The sequence below is a fragment of the Vanacampus margaritifer genome, chromosome 7, assembly GCF_051991255.1.
Source record: "Vanacampus margaritifer isolate UIUO_Vmar chromosome 7, RoL_Vmar_1.0, whole genome shotgun sequence".
Taxonomy (NCBI): domain Eukaryota; kingdom Metazoa; phylum Chordata; class Actinopteri; order Syngnathiformes; family Syngnathidae; genus Vanacampus; species Vanacampus margaritifer.
Genome location: NC_135438.1, coordinates 15,757,160 through 15,776,374, shown reverse-complemented (window position 1 = coordinate 15,776,374; position 19,215 = coordinate 15,757,160). Strand labels below are relative to the sequence as shown.

Below are 19,215 nucleotides of genomic sequence, written 5' to 3'. Positions count from 1 at the left end.
TAAACATTTTCTTTACTGCCTTTTTCTCTTAAAATAAATGCTCTGCCTTCTTTTCTTCTATTTTATTTTATTTTAGGAATTTTGTGTACATTCCATGGCAATTTTCGAGATTTCTGACATTTTTTGAGCATTTAATTATTCTTTTCTTTTTTTTTTTATGTAAAACATTAATTCATTTAAAGAATATTTATCCATTTCCTGAACCGCCTATTGCACGCAAGTGTCGCAGGGGTGATGGAGTCCATCCCAGCTGGCTTCGGGCAGTAGGTGGGGTACACCCCGAACCTGCTGCCAGTCAATCCAGGGATTTAAAGAATATATTATCTAAAATAGAAAAATAAACATGTCCAAACAAAAAAAAATCTACATTTAAAAAAATATATATATTTAGTGATCCAAAGGGAGCCATAAGAGAGGGACCAAAGAGCCACATGTGGCTCCAGAGCTGCAGGTTGCAGACCCCTGCCTTAGCTTATTACACACACCAAAGCTACATCATTGTAATTCAGTATAAGAACTGTTTCAAATATTTTGCCTCATCATGTTTAGTTTTGACTGACACTGTCGAATATGTATTAATTGAACAGTATGTTTATTATTATTCTAGTTGTCGTTTTCTGTAGTGTAGAGCTGTACTTCATAGTGCTGCTGTTTCTAATATGTTGGTAACCTCAGCATGGTAGCCTCATTAGAAACCGCTTTTAGTAAAACATACTGTTAAATGAACACATGTCTGACACTGTCAGTCATACCTGAACATTATTTATTACCTTTGTAATATGATACAAGTAAATAGTTTTGTGCCCAAAAATCGATTCTCTTAAGAATCGCGATTCTCATTTAGTACAATTCAGAATCGATTTTAAATGTCCCAAAACTGATTTTGTTTAAATTATTTTATACTGTCTTGCCTTTGTCTGTGTGTGCCTTTATTTGGAGCATTGTTCATGTTGTACCCGGTTTGGCCACTGAGGGGCAGTGTAGTTCCACGCGGTCTAATACACTGTTAAGTTGTAGCCACATTAGAGAGTAGAAGGAAAAAGTTACGATCAAGTTATTCCAATAAAAGTTGTTTTTTTGCAGCGTGGAGCCGTTCTTTTGAGTGATAAAAGTGCCGCGAGTAGCGCGCTAATTAGCATTAGCGAGTCAGACTGGAGTAGATCATTACAATTCCTTGAACATCTATAGATTGAAGCAAAAATCAGTGTCAATCAAATCATTTTGAATCAAAAAATCGCTCTTAATCGAAAATCGATTCTGAATCGAATCGAATCGTGAGACATTCAAAGATTCCCACCCCTACAAGTAAAATTTATTAAAGCCTTTGTATTTGAGGTAAATACATTGTGCTAATGGTCATAATGTGTTTGGTCAGTGTATATGCAGTACAAAGGTATGTCAAAAACGTTCCCGGACTGTTACCACAAAACATATTTCAAATCACAACGTTCCCTTTCAATGTTATCAATGTACAACATCACTGTGATCTCAGCTCTCCTTAGCCGATGCATTGATGACTGGGAATGTGTGTTAGGTTCCAGGCAGCAGGCAACTTGTAGTACATAATTTGACGTGTGTCTTCTGTGATACCAGTCCTGGAACTTTTCTGACTCACCTTGTTTATGTGAGCTTGCACACCTGCATATGTGTGTAATTGTCACGTGTGTTCTTTTGGGCTTTAGTTGGTCAGATTGTGTGTTTAGCTAATAACTCTTGATAGTATAATAATGCAATCAATCCACAGAGCCTGGGATGCTTTCAGATCTGACAATATTGTGTGCTAAGGCAAAGGGTAATGAGTAAGGGAGACCGGGGCTAGTTTACTTTTATATATTTATTGTAATCAATACATCATATCTAAACAAAATTTGTACCAGATGAAAGACCAATGACTTGGGTATATTTTTTGTATTCATGTCATCTTCATATTTTGTATCAGGGCAGAGTTACAAGCCATCAAATATAATGAGTGCACCAATGAGTAAGTTGTCACACTTTATGGGGTAAGATGTCACATTTTGCAACCAAAATTATGCTTGTTCTCCTGTTTTGTTTTAAAGCCAGAGAAATTACTTATCATTGTTCTTGAAGATTTGCCATAGTCATTGAGCAAAGGTTAACAAAATATGATGAAACATGCACTGGATTAAAGTATTCAGGAACTGCTGGCATGTAGTATTTTGGTTAATAGATGGATGAATGGTTCATCATGGACATACTGTAGTTCCAACATCAATTTTTGAACAATGAAACAAAACCAGGCAAATTAATTTCCTCATTCATAGGACTCATCATCCAAAGGGCAATTCTGGCATACATAAACCGAGTTGCCAGAGGTGCATTTTTCATTGGCCCATTCTTTGCATATGTGACAAGTTGCCCCAAATTACCATGTTGGCTAATACTTGCTCTAGTTTAAAGTTAGCTTAAAACAGAGCAGCGACTGAGGCATGACAAGATGCCTGAATCTCTCCTCTAACGAGTACACATGATTTGCTGCTAGAATTTGTCTTTGCACGACACCTGTTTCAAAATACTGTATATGAAGTTGAACATTTTTACTTTGGTTTGTGCAAAACCGATAACTGGCACTCATCTCAGCTCACAATCAATTTGCTATTCTCTTCTCGGACAGGACACCCCCCCTGATCTTTTATACGAAGAAAACTAGAATTCCACTTTTTAGTTGCGCCCTCTGGTGGAGAAGAAAATTGCCATGTAACAACTTACCCGTGATACAACTAGCCCCGGCCTCCCTGCTGAGTAGTGTAGTGTTTTGCATAAGATAATTGCCAAATGATTTGACGATGAGTGAGTCATCAACAAAGCCTGAGTTTGAGTATGTTTTGTTTCATGCCACTTTTCGTTCTGAACTGACGGCATTGTAGGCTAACGCAAAGTGAGCAGTGATGATAGCGGAATGATGATTCCAATTTATTTACCTTAAATGGCCATCAAATTAGTTTCCTCATTCCTAGGACTCATCATCCAAAGGGCAATTCTGGCATATATAAACAGAGTTGCCAGAGGTGCATTTTTCATTGCCCTTTTCTTTGCATATGTGACAACATACCCCGAAATGACTGAGACAAGTTGCCCCCAAATTACCATGTTGGCTAATACTTACTCTAGTTTAAAGTTAGCTTATAACAGAGCAGTGACTGAGGCATGACAAGATGCCTGAATCTCTCCTCTAACGAGTACACATGATTTGCTGCTGAGTGAGTCATCAACAAAGCCTGAGTATGTTTTGTTTCATGCCACTTTTCGTTCTGAACTGACGGCATTGTGGGCTAACGCAAAGTGAGCGTTGATGATAGCGGAATGATGATTCCAATTTATTTACCCTAAATGGCCATCAAGTTTTCACAATTCCTCTTGTCCTAGCAGATCATGTCGTGTGAATTAGCATCATTGGCTATCATCCAAAACAAGTATTTTGTTGACTTCATATTAGGTTGCGATATCCAGTTAATGTGTATAGTACAGTAGTACTTAACAGTGATTATGTATCCTTAAATACTGTTGTGGGAAATAGTGGCGTGTTGGTGTTCTTTAGAAGGCTTTATCACTTGACTATTATCATATCACTAGACTCTCCGTCATTCTGGCTGGCCTTTATTGTCAACACCAGTTGATGCTACAGTGGTATCTGCTTTCTCACTGAGCCGAAAATAGATGGATGGATTGTTGTGTAGCGTTGTCACATGAATATTTGTATAACAGAATGCTTGGGAGTTAGCTTTTCCGGATGCTTGTCAGCACAGACGGATGTCAACCAAAGTCTGCCCTTTGTCACTGAAACAGACATTATGGACATGGCTAAGATTGGCTCCTTTCCCATGATACTATTTTTTTTCTTGTGATATATATAGTGTGATGATTACGTCTTATTCTTTTTTTTAACTCATTCACTGCCATAAATTCATTTGAACTATTTCTATGAGTTTTTTGCTACTTCTGTTAACAAGAGTAAGAGAACCTAGAATTTTTTTAATTCAGAACGGATATAACATTTGTGATTAAATGTGAGTTAGCTAGTGAAGTCAATTACAATTAAACATTTTAATCACCTCATCTTTTCTTTTTCTTAATCTTTTTTTTTAAGAACAAAAGATTATAAAAAATGAGGGGCGTCAGGAAATTAATATTAGTAATCGTAATTAATCGCATGTCTTCACTAGTTAACTCATGTTTAATCACAAATTTTATATCTGTTCGAAATGTACAATGATTTTTTCCCTAGGTTTTCATACTCTTGTTAGCAAAAGTAAAAAAAATAAAAAAAAATAAAAAGTTCAACTAATAGAAATAGTTAAAGCAATTTTTTTTTTTTACGTCTATAGCCGTCAATGGCAGTGAATGAGTTAATCACCCTGTATAGGACCATGACAATTGAGAACACGTGTCAGTGGTTATCCAGTGCTATTACGGGCTAATTATTGTTAGGCCCAATTCGAGCTAGCAGAGTGGGACCAAATAGACTCAGTTTTAGAGTAATATTTACACTTAGAAGAGATTAAAATAAAGAAGTGGGGGAAAAAGTCACTCAAGGGTTGAGGAGCAAACTCATGACCTTCACATTGGGAGACTGCCACACGACCACCTGAGCTATGCCCCTCCTACCGTTTGCTTCTATCCAAGAGACCAAAGTGTTATGAAAAGTTCCAGCAGACACAAGTTATATACTAACACACAGCAGCAGCTGCTTGCTCAGGGAGTAGATCATGAGTTTTTTCCTCAACCCTTGAATGACTTTTATTTTTATTTTATTTTTTTCAGTTCTTTATTTTGCTTTCTTCCAAGTGCTTCCAATATTTTCATGGCTCAAACATGTAGGAATGTGTATTCATAAGAAATAAAATTGAGATTCTTTTCAGTGGCGCGTGGTTTGACACTTTAGAGAGAAACGGCCGCAGCGTTTGAGATTGGACACAGTGACTTCATTTGAGAAAGCACACAACTTGGCTGTCAAGAAGACAAAGTTTGGTGGAGGACCCAGTCGCAGGGAAGCAGGGCCAGGAGGCGAAGGTGATGTACAAAAAAAGGACTTTAATTACTACGAAACAAAAGCAAACTCCAAATGGCAAGAGAAAACAAAACGTGGGGAGGACAACAAGGCAAAAACTGGTAGCATGACGGGAAGGAAATGACAATGAAGCGACACAGACATAGGGGAGACAGGAGACTAAAAACACACACGCTAATGACACAACAAGACACACTTGGGGCAAGACACAAGTGGCTGAGGGCACTGATTGGTTGACACGAGGAAGGGCGGGATTACACTTAACAAGACCAAGGGAGACACACAAGGAAAAACAGAACCCAAACATGACAGCTCTCAATTGCTCGTTTATTTTTGTTACTCTATTTGGTCAAATGACGCCCCATAAAATGTATTGACTACACAAAACAATCTTGTTGTGATCATTATCTAACCTAAAATAACAAGTGTAGAGGTGCTAATAAGTAGTGGCCATGTTGTTGCTGTCAGGGACTCCCATTTGGCCTGTTACAAGCCCCCCCATCCCCCTCCCCACCCGTGCCGACCCTTGAGCCCACCCCCTCTAAAGGCCCATTCACGCAACCTTCCGTGTTCATTGGAAGAGAACTTCTCTCATCTCCCCATCTTTCGGGGGGAACCGAAAGGAAACAGGCGAGTGGCCGCTTTGTCTGATGTTGATCAGGATTTTTTTTTTCTCTTCCCACCTGGCAGCTAAAGAACAAGTGAGCTGCCAAGAGAAAGTTGCCGTTGCTCGTGGTCAAAGCGTTTAGGAAGGCCAACTAAAAAATGCTTGGGAAAGGACAAAACGGTGGATACTCCTCAGAGACAACTGGAGAAGTTTTACAAAGGTAAGACAAAGTCCAAGTAGACCCCGCCCAGCCATATGAATGAAATGATTAACTGCAAAAAAATTGACATATTATTGGCATTCATGTCAATTGAACATTTCTGTCTGGAGACGTACTGGTGTGATTTGAAAGATTAATTTATTAGCAATTTGCTCTGGCATGTGAAAATACATTATTTATTTATTTATTTATTTTTACAAATATTGTAATAATAGTTGCCAGAGGTTTGTGGAGGCATAATTAATCAAGAATATGAACAATGTTTATACAATGTTAAATATTGTTGATCAATATTGGCATATAAATCCTACTTGACAACTCTATTATTATAAACATTATTATTGCAATATTTACTATACGCTATCTGCACTTATTTGAAAATGTAAAGTCCACAGACGAAATTTGAAACATTTTGCGATTACAGTGCTCATACTTAAATAATACTGTATAATTTATATAAAAAATACTGTGCATAATTAATATTAATTTCACCAACGAAAACAAAACAAAAATAATTTCATCAACACACATTTTTCACTAGACGACACTAGACTAAAAGCCTCATTAATAAACAATAACTGGGACTAAATCAGTGTGCATTTTTTGTCGACTGATGAAAACACGTCAAAATGTATTTCACTTAATACAAACTGAAAATCTATAGACATTTTAGTTCATGAACAAAAACGAGAGGAATATTATATGATTTTGTAAAATTTTGTGTCATGTAACACACAGTCCGTCATCCACCCAAATCTGCAGTAGCAAGTGCAACAAGCACAAACACATGGGACAGAGAGGAGGTGGATTCACGGAGAAGGTAAAAAAAAAAAAAAAAAAAGTAAATTATGGTTATAATTTAACATTAATCCAACGGCTATAACCTTCCAACAATAATGTAAATAACTAATGCTGGCTAACTTACTAGCTCAAAGCATAGAGCCATAGAAGCCACTGTGTAAAGTTGTTTTTCATCAAAAAGATGAGAGAAAAGTTCATGTGAAATATTTTTAGATCTGAAATGTTCAACATAATCTGCTAACAAAAAATATATGCAGGGTTAAAATGACTGTCCTGACTAAAACGAAACTAAAACGTTGACAATTTGTGTTGACTAAGACTAGATGAATAAAATGATGCTTTCTTGGATTAAAATAAAGACTAAAATGCTAGATTTATAGTCGACTAAAAATGGAGTAAACAAAAAAACGGGATGAGGTTGACTAACTGATAAAAACTAACAAGCGTGACTGAAATTGGACTAAAACTGAGACTAAATTAAAAAATGGCAGATAAAATTAACACGATGCATAATTTCAACGCATACATAAATCATTGCAAATGATATTTTAGCAGGTTTATGACAACATCAAAAATGCTTTAGCAAGGGTTAAAATATTTATTATGATGGGTAATGCATACACAATAGAAAACATAACTGTTAATGTAATTTTTTTTTTTTACCAATGCTGTCTGTCAAAGTTAAAGCGTTAATTAATCACAAAAATGTTTCGCATTAATCAGGTATTAACACAGATTAATCGCACTATTAATTTTGACTGCAGATGATCTTTTAGCTAACTGCAGATGGTTACGTTAAAAGTAGCACAGGTTGTGTTTGAGCAATAAACATAACTGCATGCATTAAATTAAAGTATTTTATAAATGTCTGCGTATGACATTCAGAATATTTGTTTCATGTCAAACTATCTGGGGGATTTTTTTTCATTTTAAATTATGCAAGTAATTAACTGATTAGAAAAAGAGGAGGATGAGTGTGTGCAGTGAATACATTTTTTTGAAGACGTCCTCATAACATTGAATGTTGAAAAAATTAACACATCGGTGATCTTAAAATTTGGCAGGCAAAAAATGTTGACAAAAAAAGACTCCTTAATGAAGCGATTAATCGTGATTAATCAAAATTCGAAGATGTGATTAATCTGATTTAAAAATTGTACTGTTTGACAGCTCTAAAAAATACTTTTTTTTTTAAAAAATCTACACACAAACACTAAATGCAATTAAATTAATTTCTTCAGGCATTTAACATGTTTTGTTAACACATAAAAGTGAATATGTTTTTTTATTTTTATTATGGCTTGTTTTAATGAAGTATTAGATATTTATATGTTTTCACAATTTTACACTTTTTTTTTTTTGGGTGTGTGCCAATTGTAAATAAGAAGAATGTTGTTTCTCGCATTTTCCCTTTCTGTTATGGCGTGTTTCAGTACAAGTGCTGTTTTTCGGTACATGTGAAGTACTAGATAACTGTGACCTGTGTGGCTTTGGGACTCCTGCATACGTCTCATAATTTACAACCACTTGGCAATGACGGTTCACTAAGTTGCCTTATAAGTGGGGGTGTAAAAGGGAGCTTGTAAATGGAGTTCAGTTGCTTATTTTAGAACATTTTGTTTCAAAGGAGATTTGTCATAAATAGTATATATATATTTTTTAAAATATGACTGTAAAACATAATGTATAATTACGTCTTGATGTAGGCCAGCATTTGCATGTAACAGGTCTCAAACATGACAAAGTCTTTCATGGTTATTCAGTTTCAGTGCTTCGTGTTGTGATGTCTTTTTAGTAGCAGTTGTCCTATTACAAGTTATGGTGACGTGGCAATTAGTGCCTCTTTTTAAGTATCTTTGTGTTCAAATGCAAAAAAACATTTAAAATAAAAATAGGAGCTGTTTGACTGGACTGTACTTTGATGTATGATTCAAGTAAAAATAAATAAATAAATAAATAAATGTGCTTTTTTTTTTAGCTGCTGATTTCAATTCATACCCTCCCATTTCACTTTTTCCACCTTTGCCCTGAACCCCACTTGCCAACTCTAAATCACGGTGTCACAAAAGGTTAAGTTGCCTGTGGCCACTCAAAGGCCTTTGATGGTCCTAAAAGAGCCCCCCAATCCTTATTGCACACGTTGAATTTGACCCCTAACCTCTAAACAGATTTTTCCTGGTGACTTTGACTCTGCCGCTTTTCAGAACCGATGTATGGCAATGCCACATGCGGAAAGATGAAACTTCCTCATGTGGCATTGTTATGTTGGTTGTGTGTAACTTTTTGAATAATTAACTCATTCACTGCCATTGACGGCTATAAACGTCAACAATTCATTTGAACTTTTTCTATTAGTTTAAATTTGTTTTCCACTTTTGTTAACAAGATTATGAAAACCTAGAATTTTTTAATTGTACATTTAGAACAGATATGAAATTTGTGATTAATCGCGAGTTAACTAGTGAAGTCATGCGATTAATTACGATTAAAAACTTTAATCGCCTGACGCCCCGAATTTTGAATCTTTTTTTATTCATTTATTCATTCACTGCCTTTGACGGCTGTAAACGTCAAAATTTCATTTTAAATATTTCTATTAGTTTAACATTTTTCCCCACTTTTGTTAACAAGAGTATGAAAACCTAGAATTTTTTAATTGTACATTTAGAACCGATATAAAATGTGTGATTAATCGTGAGTGAACTAGTGAAGTAATGCGATTAATTACAATTAAAAATTGTAATCGCCTCTTGCCCCAAATTTTAATAATCTTTTTATTTTTATGATTTTTTTATGAATTTATGGCAGTGAATGAGTTATATTCATCAGAAATATATTTTTGTTTTTTTCCAGCAGTGTATACTGACAGGCAGAAAAATCCGATGTTCTTATGTTGGATAGCAAAAGGTACAACCAGCTTGTGTATCCAACTGTTGCCATGCATCCAACAGAATAAGTCATGGCTTGCTGCAGATATACAGTATAAGCTTTGTGTTCAATTTAACAAGCTCACATTTCACACTAACGCCCAATTAACGCCCAATTCAAAGTGACTGCTAAACGGACGCGGTGCGTTTTCCGTACGGCCGCCGCAAGGAATAGAAAGCATTCGAGTTTGCGTGTCGATCCACACCAGCTGCAGTGCGTTGCGTATGCGTTGCGTATGCGGTGCGGAAGGGATGCGGTGCTGCGGAAGGGTTCCGCAAGCGTTCTATTTATCTCCCAGTCGCCGCATGCGGAACGCTTACGGATTTTCATGAAGCTGAAGAAATTACACGAGCCGCACAGAAAGTCGAGCGTCGACATCAAGGTAGTCCGGTATATTTCAAAATAAAACCGTTTTCGAACTCATTTTTTTGGGGGGAGGGAAGCTAGCTAACTACATGGTTTGACATGAAAAAAACAGGCTTAAATTAAATTAAACATGACAAAATAACACTATTTAAACAGAAACCGTACTTACCCATGGTAGAAGAGCAATGGTAGAAGTCCCAGAAATAATGTCCAAACGCATATCGATGTGACAACAGGCAAGTGTACTTATTGTTTACCAATAGGACTCTATATACACGGTTGTTATCGCGTGAACTCAAATCTCCAGCGTGAACTCCCGTGATCTTGTGGTCTGGCGGTTGCAGATTTCCGGACACGGACAGCTAACGCAACGCAGTCAGTGTAAGTTGCAGTCCGTGCGGCGGCCGTACGGAAAACGCACCGCGGCCGTTCCGCAGTGAGTGTAAATTTCAGATCTTTCATTGTCCGCCAGTCAGTCCCGGGAGGGCATAGTGAATGTTCGCAAAACATAAACAAGCAATGAAATAGTACCCAAAAAGCACCGAATATGATAGCTGTTAGCCGAAGTGGATGGTTGCGCTGGCTAGCATTAGCACCGCTCGGCTACCATTAGCGCTATTGTACACTGCTGCGCCTTATTAATGAATAAGTTACGAGCAAGGTCACTCACATGAGAGGGAACGATTCCGCGTGAGGATGTTTGTAAACAAACATGTATGTAAGTGAGCATTTATAAAGTCTGAAAAAAAAGCATAACTATGCTTTCTATTTTACTCAACAAATCATCATTTGATATTATCATAACACGGCTATAGCGGTCATACGACCTCCTCCTTTCGCCGCCACAAATTTAAGCACGTGTTCACTGCTGCGTTGACAAATGGCCGCTTCTAAGGCTAATCTGAACCTTTAAATGTGTGACAGTTGCATGGCCGCTTGCCACAAGGACACAAATCAAGTCGACTGTAATCAGTATTTTGCTGCCCGCTATATTAGCCATCGGTGCAAAGTCACTCATAGCTCTGAGAATCATTTCTGATATGAATTTAGAGAATTGACCGTGTTCATGCTACCTCCCAGGCTTACGAGAGGAAATGCGGGGGTTGTTGAAGTGGCACATACACCAACCTCCTGTTTTATGTCCCATACAGTCAATGTTGTTTGGAACCACGGCCAACAGCTGACGCGGGGAACACTTAAAACACATGTGCTCTCCCTAATGGTACCGTGCCTTTCACAATGTTGGGGGGCAAGAAAACAGGAAATACAATTTATTGTGCACACAGGTGCAAAACGCATGAGCGCACATACATGTTCGAGAACAAAAGTGTGAGAGGTTGCTAAGGAAACACTGTTGTTTGTCAGAATCAGTTTTATGGTCCTTGTAAAAATATATTGAAATATAGTTTGAATTATTTTTTTATATATATTATGTGACTATATAACCCCCAGCGTTAAACATAAAGGCAATGAGTAGCTTGAGTTTAGCTGTTCTTGGCACTTTCAAAATGCTTGTGATTATATTTGATGAATTTGAGTGGTAATCTATGAAATCCCTTCTTTTTTTTTGGAATGGCAGATCCCACATAAGAATTTGTGAGTACATTAGAGACAGACAGAGGCGGCGACATACGTTTTGTTATAGATAAAGGATTTACTCTAATTTAGCTGGTCTGTGAACGATTATTGAATTAAGGCTTGAATTCTGTCGCTGCCATTGCGATGATGAGTGGAGGTCTGGCTATGTTTAGGTCCGGAAAAACAGAGATAGCGGCGCCAGCCTCTCAGACTAGAACGAGATTGGCTACTCAAATATTAAATCAAACACCGAGCGTGCTGGAAAGAGGTGAGGAGTGATAATTACCGTCACGTAATTCTTCATAATCACTAGATAAATGGCCTGCGAGTGAGATGTGACTCCATCTAAATGATGTAATTAGGTAGAGGGGTCTCCGATACTTTCCTCTAACAGCTTTTGAGCCGTGTGTTTGTCTTGCCACTAAGCTTTCAAAAAGTCATCTGGCGTGGTCTTTAGTGGGATTAAACGGTTAATTTGATGTCAAGCCTACTCATAACTTCGTTAAGTGTTAAAATGTTAGGATGTATGTGATGATTCGCTGCCCTTGATACTTATTAAAAGCTTGGCTTCATATCATTGTTTCTTGGATTTGTTCTTATCAACCAACAGAAATGACTTCAGCAGGATAATGATGATAGAAATGTTCTACATGTAGTATGGCAAACTAGACCAAATGAAATGTTGCCACTATTTCATGCATCTCATCTTTGTCTTTGTTGTGTTTAGATTTGAGGTTTTTATGTGACAGTCAAGGTTAACGGTGATAAAACACTGGCATTTGACACCTGTTTTACAGTTTAGCTTGTGTTTAACCATTTCCTGACCAACAACGTGGGAACTGCAGTCAAAGATTTCCAAGCCATATTTTGAGGGGAAATAAAAGCACAATTTGACAACAAAATTCTGGCCCCTGTTTTAGGCTAGCTTTACATTTTAGCTCAGATTGTTAGTTTCAGACTGGTGTAATTGACTCTTTTTTTTCACCCAGCAAAATAAGTTATGCTTTATGCAAATATACACCTCTTCTGTGCAACCCTGACAGTTTTGATGATATAATATATATTTTTTATATATATATTTGGAACAAAACCACCACTGATGCAAAATTACCCAAAAATTGGGTTCCAATTTTTTTAAAATTGGTTTTAAGCTTTGCAAACATCTTTGCCAATCAAGTTACATGTAACAAAGGTGCCCCTCTTTCATTATCATCAAACTTTTGAATCCATGATGGTGTGGTCTCTTGCATGAGAACTATTTTACTGCGCCATAGTCCTTCTTTTGACTCAACTCATCATATTGTATGGAGACCATTTTGACACAGTCAAGCTCCCTAAATAGCGACTTGGTAAATAATGTGGAGCAACTCCCATATGTGTTTTTTTTTTCTCTCACTAGGGAAACTAATTATTTAACCATCTGAACAGTCAAATCCACCTGTTTTTAACCATTTCACGAGGACAGCCTTTTTGCCACTTGTAAAATATGTCATTTTCAGCCAACAAGTGGTAAAATGGCTGCCTCCAGATGCTTAATTCATATTTCACAAACGCAATATTGATCCGAATACTGTGTTTTAATTAGTGGGGGCTTCGTTGAAGCGGTGGAGGCTGATGTCTGTGGATCTCACTCTGCTTCATCTATCCTTCCTTCCTTTCCTCAGTCTTTCCTTTGGTCTCTTGAGGTCTCCCTAATTATTTGGAATTTAAATGTTTCTGGGGTTGGTGAAAGATCCTGGTTGCTAACCCGGTGGGTAGTAGGTGATGTCTGGTCGGTGCTGGATTTCACTTTCCTTTCCTTTCTTTGATCCTTCCTCGGGTCTCCTGACAACCTCACGACTCTAGCTGGATTCTGAAGTATTCGGTTTAGGTGAAAGGTATGGGATTTTTAATAGGTTTTAGGTGAATTAATAAGTAGACACTCACACGCACGCACACATGCACACACACACACACACCCGCACGTGCACATACTCACGCACATACAGAAAAAAAAAGAGGAAAAAAGAGAGAGCGCAATGATGATGACATGTCGAATCGGTAAGATTACCGAAGGAACAATACTGAGTTCTCTCTAAAATAAATAAATACATTAAAAAAAAAAAAAAATCAAAAAAAAAAAATTTAAATAAAATTGTGGGGGCTCATATAAGAATATTTTTGTAAATATTTTTTGGGGACCTGTGGCCAGTGTTGGTCTAGATGTGCTTTCCTGACATTCCATGGACGGTAATACTGAACTTAACATCATATGAGAAAATCACGTCAACATCTACATTTACTTGTCCAACAGCGACGATGGATAGCTGCTGTTGCCGTGTTGATCCTGTACCCGACTGTTTAACGACGCCATTGTTCTAGCTTACACCTGTGCCCTACTGTGTTATGTGCACAATTCACTGTCGACCACAGTCCATGTATTTGAACGTGTACACTGTGATCCCTGACAGAAAGATGGTTTGGCAGATTGCCTTGCAACAGCTGCACTATTTCATAATGGTCCGATTTTGTTTTTTCTCATGCCTTTCTCTCTCTAGACTCGTGAAAGACATCATAGATATTAATCTCGTATGTGGTTTTAGTGGTTCATGACACATGAAAGCATTGCAGCATGGACTTACCGTAGTTGTTGCTCATAGTGTTTAAAGTTACATGTGTTGCTCCACAACCATGTTTGCGGCTATTTTTCATGGAGTGAAATTGTTCGCACTTCTGTCCAGTTGTGGACAGTCATGAAAGCGCTGTGATTGGCGTTGGCAATATGATACATTTAGACATGTCAAATGGTTGACTCTGGATCATGTTACTGTTTTGTTTTTCACCTGTCTAAAGGCACGGTGGGACGTTGGTGCGTTAAGCTGTCAGGTTCTGTGTGGAATATTATGAATAGGGTCACGAGGTGTGGAGTGTGCAAACGATTGGGCGCGCTGCATTCCCAGTACTTGTTTGATAGCGGCAGGGATTGAACTACGGTAACCTCAACAGTCCACAAATGTCAATGTCACCACGATGTGGACCGATGCTAATGAATAAAAATGTCAGGTATCCACTGTGTAGATCATGTGACTGGCCTCTGCCACTAGATGCAGCAGGTGAACACGACCACTGGCATTTTGCAAACTTGACGACAGCTGAGAACGATCACCTTGTGTCCTTGCTTGTAAGCTTTGTAAAAGCGGTGCACTTGTGGTTTTCTTCTTCTATTTTCATATAAAGTGTATATTCAACATGCACTTTCTATGGTATTAGGGGTGGACCAAAATACTGTACTGTTCGTATCTTATCTCGATGATGTTTTACTTAACTTTTTTTATAGAACACTTCTAAACAACAATCTTGTCCTGTGAATACTGTGCAAGCTTCTTTCATTATGTTGCATTTGAACATTTGACTGCTTAGTTACCCGCCGTGTTCATTTACTTTATTGCTAATTAATGTTATTCATCTATATTGAGACACTGATCATGTTAATGAGTTCTCACAATAATTACACTGCTCAACTTTTTATTTTTTATTTTATTATTATAAATTTTTTTTTATTTAAAACATTTTTAGTAATTTTTTATGTAATTTTTGACATTTTGGGAAAAAAATTACCTGTTGCTGAACCTAACCCGTAATTCCTAACTATTAACTTATATAATAATAATAATAATAATAATGATGGTTATTAAAACCTGATGTTCCAACATTAGTGCAAATGTCAGCACTGCACTGCAAAACTAAAATCTAACAAAGATTAAGCATCTTAAATCAAGGCAAATTATTATTATTATTATTATTATTAATATTATATATATATATTTTTTGTAATTTATATGTTTGACATTTTGGGAAAAAATTACCTGTTGCTGAACCTAACCCGTAATTCCTAACTATGAACTTATATAATGATAATAATAATTATAATAATTATAATGATTATGATGATTAAAACCTGACGTTCCAACATTAGTGCAAATGTCAGTGCTGCACTGCAAAACTAAAATCTAACAAAGATTAAGCATCTTAAATCAAGGCAAATTATTATTATTATTATTATTATTATTATTATTATATATATATATTTTTTGTAATTTATATGTTTGACATTTTGGGAAAAAATTACCTGTTGCTGAACCTAACCCGTAATTCCTAACTATGAACTTATATAATAATAATAATAATAATAATAATAATAATTATTATTATTATAGTGATTATGATGATTAAAACCTGACGTTCCAACATTAGTGCAAATGTCAGTGCTGCACTGCAAAACTAAAATCTAACAAAGATTAAGCATCTTAAATCAAGAGTTTCTTCTTACTATGCATTTTTTCTTAAAGCGGTCTTGTTTTCTTGCTTAAACACTGTAAGAAGGTATTGCAACTTGTTATTGATATGTCATTGCTGGTTATGAGCAAACATAAACCCTTTCTGTTTAATTGGCAAATATTTTTTAAGACCAATTTTTGCAGTGTGTGACAACCACAATATTGCATATTATATTGTGACGAAATGTGCAGTCATTTGTCCAGTGTCTGTGTACTGCTGTGGTGAGAGAATAGCTTTGCTCTAATGTCTTTTGTCTCCTGGGTGATGTTAATCATTTGGACACACCACAGCTGCATTTTCCTACTTATTCTTTGCTAGAGAGCATACAATTAGTGCTTGTGGACTTCAAATAGCCATTGCACATTTGTACAATACTTTTTTCCCCTTCTTTTTGTGTGTGCTTAATTCGGCTTTGCGGCAGTAATGTAGCCCTAATTAAAATCATTCATATATATGCACTGGGTATGTCAGATTGAAGATTTAGAGAGTATTTACTTATTTGCGGATGATATCAAATTTTAGCCATTTATCAGGGAATTTAATGAGCATGGAAGCTGTTTTAGAGAGTCAGCACAGTCTCTGGTTATAAACCTTACATAAGATAACACTGCCACTGCCACTTCATAATCAAAGCGACACAACTTGCTTGCGGGAAATGCTTGAAACTCATAATCAGAGTGATTAAAGTTGTCTTTTCAGGCACAGTATTTTACATTTACTTTACGTTGCTGACTCACCTAAATTACAGAAGGTGATAAGAAGAGGGGGTGAGGAGGTTTCCTTTTATCAACACTAGGACAAATCCAGACCAGTCAACTTCCTGTTGATTGACCCTATTTGCCAATGACACGCGCCGCAGATTAGACATGTCCTGCTACACTATGTGCAGGCTTTGGTTCTTTAGTTTGAGATTGTCAGGACAATGTTATTGTTGGTCACTACTCGCTGAATCTCTTCTATTCCCGTCTCCTACACGTAGTGAAGGATTGCATGGCATGAATTAAAGTGGGATCATGTTTGTTTGTGTGTCTGGATCTGCTCAGACACACACTTGTCAGTAAGTCATCAGAATGAAGATAGAGGGGCAGCGACAATCCCTCCCACCTGCATGCCTGCAGCGGTTGGCTCTAATGGCTCCGAACTGCAGAACTCAAACTATCGCGGCCTGTTATTCCAATGGATTTATTTCCCGCATGATGAAAATACAGTTACTGCAAACGGCCATTTATTGCATGCGATGCATATCAGGCCCACCTGCCACAGGTGAAAATCTGCAATACAGACAAACAATAAAAACTATTTTAAAAATATATTCACCCTTCGCACACTCTTCAAATATGTTTGAACTTATTAACACTTAAACTTATATAAAGGGCACCTTTTAAAATGTTCCCTAGCGCCTGTTCGCACTTTGTCACTCTTGCAGTTCTCCAAATAAGAAGCGCAGTGGGCTTGCTTCAAGCGGTTTCTCACTCCCACTTCAGGTTTTCTGGCACATCAAAGAGAATGATAGGTAACTTAAGGCTAACATATTGTATTGTACGCGCCTTGTCGCATATTAATTTTCCATTGAAACTGCTAATGTACATAGATGCAGATGTTAGAGCAGGGATAGGCAAGTTCGGTCCTAGAGCCGCAGTCCTGCATGTTTTCGGTGTCTCCTGCCTCCAACCCAGGTGTTTCAAATCATCAGGTCATAATTACGTTCTGCAGGAGCCTCTCAGCTGTGTTCGAGGAGGGAGACATCAAGCATGGAAGCCATTTGTGTGTTAGAGTAACTCCAATGTATTTCTTTTGCCTTTTTTAACCTAAAGAAAAACACATGCTGTATCCCCAAAAAATGTTGAAAATTAAGACCATGGTACGTAACCTCAATTAGTTGTTATCTTAGGAGCACTGGGTAATATCCGTCCCAGAGGACCTGAATGATCTGGATGCTTTAAGAAGTTGAGGAAAGTGTAGCACTCTCATTAGTGCTTAATTTAACTGATGTCGTGAATAGTGATGTTGACTGATGTTGGAAAAGACTCCACAGCAGAATTGTAAATAAGCTCCAATTACATAAGTTGAGACATTTTAAAGCATGTAGGGCAGATCGGGGCTAGTTGTATCACTTTTTATACTTATATATATATATATATATATATATATATATATATATATATATATTGCTTGGAATCAATACACTGTATATAAACAAAATATATACCAAATGAAATTTTTGTATTCATGTCTTTTTCATATTTTGCCTCAGTGCAGAATTATAAGCCATCAAATAGAGGGAGTGAGCATGTGACATGTTGCCCCAACAATGGGTAAGTTGTCACACTATATAGGGTAAGATGTCACATTGAATTTTGCAACAAATTAAACAAGGACAAAATTATCCTTGTTCTCCTGTTTTTGTTTGTTTGTTTGTGTTGCCAGAGAAATTGTTTATCATTGATCTTGAAAAATTACCATAGTCATTGAGCAAGTTTTAACATAAAATATTATGAAATAGATTAAAGTACTTAGGAACTGCTGGCATGTAGGTCATAGCTCTCAGCCTCAAATGTCTGTTTTGCTACCCTTAAACTGGAAATTTGAGATTAAATTGAATTTTAAAAAATAAAGCAAATTTTGGTTAATGGATGGATGGTTCATCAAGAAACTTAAACCAGTCCTAACATGTGGGTATAATGTAGTTCCAACAACTGGAAAATCCATTTTTAAACAATGAAACTAAACCTGGAAAATTAATTTCCTCACTCTTTAGACTCATCTGAAGAACAATTCTGGCATTTGTAAACAGAGTTGCCAGAGGTGCATTTTTCATTGGCCCATTCTTTGCATATGTGACAACAACCCCAAATTGACTGAGACAAGTTGCCCCAAACTACCATGTTGGCTAATACTTGCTCTAGTTTAAAGTTAGCTTAAAACAGAGCAGTGACTGAGGCATGACAAGATGCTTGAATCTCTCCTCTAACGTGTCCACCTGATTTGCTGCTACAATTTGTCTAAGTACGACGCCTGTCGCAAAATATATGAAGTTGAAAATATTTACTTTGGGTTGTGCAAAACAGATAACTGGCACTCATCTCAGCTCACAATGTGCTATTCTCTTCTCAGACACTACACAACCCCTGACCATTTATACAAAGAAAACTAGTATTCCACTTTTTTGTTGCGCCCTCTGGTGGAGAAGAAAATTGCAATGTGACAATTTACCCATGATACAACAAGCCGCGGTCTCCCCAATGGTCTAAAGATGCGACTCTAAACTGCAGATACTTAGATACTGAAGCATTTAGTTAGTTATGTCAGTGGCTCTTTAAATTCCCTATTCTCTCTGTGATACAAATTAGAAACTGTGAATGGTTTCAT

The 19,215-nt window shown here is 36.9% G+C and overlaps 1 protein-coding gene across 2 annotated transcripts in view; it reads left to right on the top strand.

The window, feature by feature from the left end:
* The first annotated feature begins 4,294 nt into the window (after positions 1-4,294).
* The window catches only part of rbm20 (RNA binding motif protein 20), a 46,042-nt gene continuing 31,121 nt past the window's right edge, over positions 4,295-19,215 (top strand). Inside the window, exons 1-2 of one of the 2 annotated variants that reach the window (XM_077570973.1) lie at positions 4,295-5,031; positions 5,720-5,856. In XM_077570973.1, coding sequence (XP_077427099.1) covers positions 5,795-5,856 — 62 coding nt within the window. In that variant the 5' untranslated portion in view covers positions 4,295-5,031; positions 5,720-5,794. Of the gene's footprint in view, positions 5,032-5,625; positions 5,857-19,215 lie in introns of those variants that run through there. The other variant, XM_077570974.1, reaches the window with a different exon arrangement.